This window comes from Xyrauchen texanus, chromosome 4 (assembly GCF_025860055.1).
Source record: "Xyrauchen texanus isolate HMW12.3.18 chromosome 4, RBS_HiC_50CHRs, whole genome shotgun sequence".
In the NCBI taxonomy this organism is placed as follows: Eukaryota; Metazoa; Chordata; class Actinopteri; order Cypriniformes; family Catostomidae; genus Xyrauchen; species Xyrauchen texanus.
In genome coordinates this window covers 23,070,770-23,074,345 of record NC_068279.1, presented here as the reverse complement: position 1 = coordinate 23,074,345, position 3,576 = coordinate 23,070,770, and the positions used below count along the sequence as shown (strand labels likewise).

The window sequence follows — 3,576 nt, the reverse complement described above, 5'->3', positions numbered from 1 at the left end:
TAAAAGAGAAGGTAAGATAAGATGGGTTATGGATAGATTCTAAAATCTTTTTGTGGTGATATCTAGGAACATTCTACATTCTACAGCCCAGAACACAGTGCAGACTTCCAGAAATACATCAGATTCTGCTTTGTCAAGGTTTTTTTTTTTTTTACACAAACGTGTTAAAATATTAAATTAAATAATTAATGAACTGTCAATTTATTCAAATAATCCCAATAAATCTCACTCTGTTAATGTCACTCAGTCGCTTTTGTAAAAATGAACTGCATTAAAGATTGAATTGCATAAGTTAACATATTAACTTTATCAGACCTAAAAGAAATTATATAGATTGCTTTACCTAGATAAATGGTGAATTTTCTTTATATTATTTCAATAATATTTATCTGTTGACATTCATAGGAGAGGACTCTACCCTGAAAGCAGCAGAGGAAATTTGGAGACAATGGAGTGACAAAAAATACAAATTCTAAATCTTGACAGTACAGGCCTTGCACAAACAATCTGAGCCACATCAGAATGTAGTGATTGCTTTTTTCCTTCTTTTTAAGACTTGGCAAAAGCTCAGGACACATGACACGTTTTCAAAGATTAAGAATCCTATGTATCTTTTTCTATGTTAAAATATTTTCTCCTATATGTTGAGACAACCTCAAACTTAGTTAGCCATTCATAGGTTCATTTTCTAAAAAACTGTAAACACTGTGTTCCAGTTGCACTATGAAAATTGCTCATTTTGCGCAACCTGCTTAGACAACCTGCTATCTCTTTCGTTGACCAATGGCAGACAGGGGTGTATTCATAAAGCTGTTTTGAAAACAGTTTAATTTTGCTATTCCGCTGGTTAGTGTCAAAGAAATTAGATACTTCAACTTTAAGAGAAAAGGAGTTTGTTAAAGGGTTAAAGGTTGTATCTGCAGGACTAGCAGATGGTTTTAGTTGCAACACTATACACATTGGTTGGGTTTTGTTGGATCGGTGTTTTCACTATGTTGTGTATGTTGGAGCATCTAACAGCAAACTTTCAAATGTCAGTGTTTGTTGAAGAAAGTGTGAATTGGCCTGAAGGAGGGTGAAATGGTAGTGCTTTACTCATTCTTTGTAAATAGCAACTGCTTGCATGGCATATGTGGTTAAAAAATGAAACCGTGTTTCCACCTCCACTTCTGTCATCTGCCATTACATTTGAATCCCTTGATTGTAGGCCTACAATTCAGAATTATCGCTGCCAAGTTAGGAATCTGCTCAGATTTAATCACATGTCTTTTTGGTTGATCATAATTTAAGACAGTTAAGCATTTTGTCCTTTGATGATCATATTCACATTTTGTATCATTGTTGTTGTCTGACATTGTGACATTGTGTAGATCTACAGAGCTGAGATATTCTTCTAAAAATATTTGTTTGTGTTTGTCATATCTGGGATGGCATGAGGGTAAATGATGAGATAATTTACATTTTTATGTGAACTATTTTAAAGCACACATGAATAGATTTAACTTCTTAATAAATTATTACATTAACTTTGTCACAATCAAAGTAGTAGGTTCAGCCACTTCATTCATAACATGTACATTTACTGAAAGGAAATTTGTAATTGTAGAAGGTCCAGACACTGTCACTATTATATCAAAATATATACAGCTCTTAAAAATATTAAGAGACCACTACAAAATCAGTTTACTATTTTTTGGTATGTGTTGAAATGAAATGAAACTTTTTGTTTTATTCTATAAAGTACTGACAACATACACAGTTTCCTGATAGGGTGACAAAAAACAAGCCATTTCCAGCAAATTGCAGTGATGTGGTAAAAGTTCTCTTGAGGTTTTTGGCAGTCACCAAAAGGTTAATTAAAAAGATTCACAGTGCCTTTGAAAAGAAAGAGTAGGTCTGCTACTTATGTAATTTAATGCTATTTTGCCATTATGAGAGCAGAGATACAATTTTTCCTTCTTAAACAGAACACTTGTGGAAAACATCTCAAGTGGTATGTGTAGATGAGATTAAAAAAAAAAAAATAAATAAATAAAAATAAATATATATATATATATATATATATATATATATATATATATATATATATATATATATATATATATGATGTTTTCTTAACTACTCCCTTGAAAGCAATATGTACCGGAGTTTTCCAAACCGCATTGCAACTTTTTAGTTTTCATTAAAAAAAAAAAACCACAACCTATTTTCTAGAAGTGCTATTTACACATACGCCTAGATTCACACATCAGTTGAAGCCATACGCACCAGAGAGCCAAATACTCAGACATTACTGTCAGACTTGTCAGCAAGCTCTTGGTATTGAATTAACCCAGTGATGCAGAACTCTGCAGGGATTCCATTGCAGGACAACCGAGGCTACACACACCAGCAAGTGACAGTGTCTATGCCTGAGCAAAAATTCAACGATGACATTGTGTTTTCCACATTTAATCTCCACTTCTGTAACCACTGCTGCCTTGGATTTTGTGCTTTTCACAACTCGGTGAAGGTGAGCATCATTGTTTATGACAATTCTGCTGCTTTTCAAATAACTTAAGCTCATCATATATTTTATGGATGTCAGGCCAGGGACAGCAGAATGCGGGGAGACTTCATGTCAGCTCAGTCCTACGGATCCAAGGCCCGCTGCCTCAACATCATTGCCTTCTCTATTGGTGTCATTATAATTATTGGTCTCATTATGCTCATCTACAAATGTATGGAATTATTCAACTCTCATTATTCATTCATTATCAATAACCCTCCAAATTTCTAAATGTCTTTTTGCTGTACTCACTTTTTGATGATAATCAGATCATTTAAAAATGAGATTTTCATCTGTTGGAACATTGCATTGTACTTATTTCATCATTGTGGTTGTTTGGTTTGGCCCTGAAAAGGCAATAAAAGACATACTAACATTGATTAGAAACTGTCCAAGTGTATTAATTTTTCATTAATAAACAAGTCATTTTGGAATAAACATTTAATTTTATAAAGTTGTAATTGAAATTGTTATTAAATAGATGTCAATTTGTTCTCCATTCATAGGGGCCTATCCTCACAAATGTTTTTCATACATGTTAAGAACTATTTAAATGTGCAATTTCCATTTATCATAATACAGTATTTTGAGAATAAAGTAAAAATGATTTGTGGGAAGTTTTTGTGAGCTCTCTGTTCATGAATGAGGTGTGCATTAGAATAGGAATTTTCAATATGTGGGTGCCTGTCAAAGGAAGGAGGCTATGAGGTTTACACTGAAAAAAATGTGAACTTCTGTTAATTATATCCCTTTCAAGACATCGCAAATGGTAACATCCCCCCAGTTACAGTATTGTTTAGACAGCAAATAAGCAGATCAAGCATCACTAATGCACACAAATGTCTGTCTGGTTCTATCTACTGAATAAATGTAATTTCCTACATAAATGCTGCAGAATCCGGATAACAAATAATAACTCTATGCTGATGTGCCAAAAGACCAAGTATTTCTTTATTGCCAAATCCTATCGTAAATTATAATTTAAATAAATCCTCCACATCTATCTTTTGCATTAAAAAAGCTGCTGG

General features: G+C 33.1%; 1 protein-coding gene across 1 annotated transcript; it reads left to right on the top strand.

Moving 5' to 3' along the window:
* The first annotated feature begins 2,267 nt into the window (after nt 1-2,267).
* Nucleotides 2,268-2,930, top strand: LOC127643217 (interferon-induced transmembrane protein 1-like). The gene is made up of 2 exons (XM_052125855.1): nt 2,268-2,512; nt 2,588-2,930. The coding sequence occupies exons 1-2, from the start codon at nt 2,339-2,341 to the stop codon at nt 2,777-2,779; spliced, it is 366 nt and encodes a 121-aa protein (XP_051981815.1). The 5' UTR covers nt 2,268-2,338; the 3' UTR covers nt 2,780-2,930.
* The last annotated feature ends 646 nt before the right edge of the window (nt 2,931-3,576 follow it).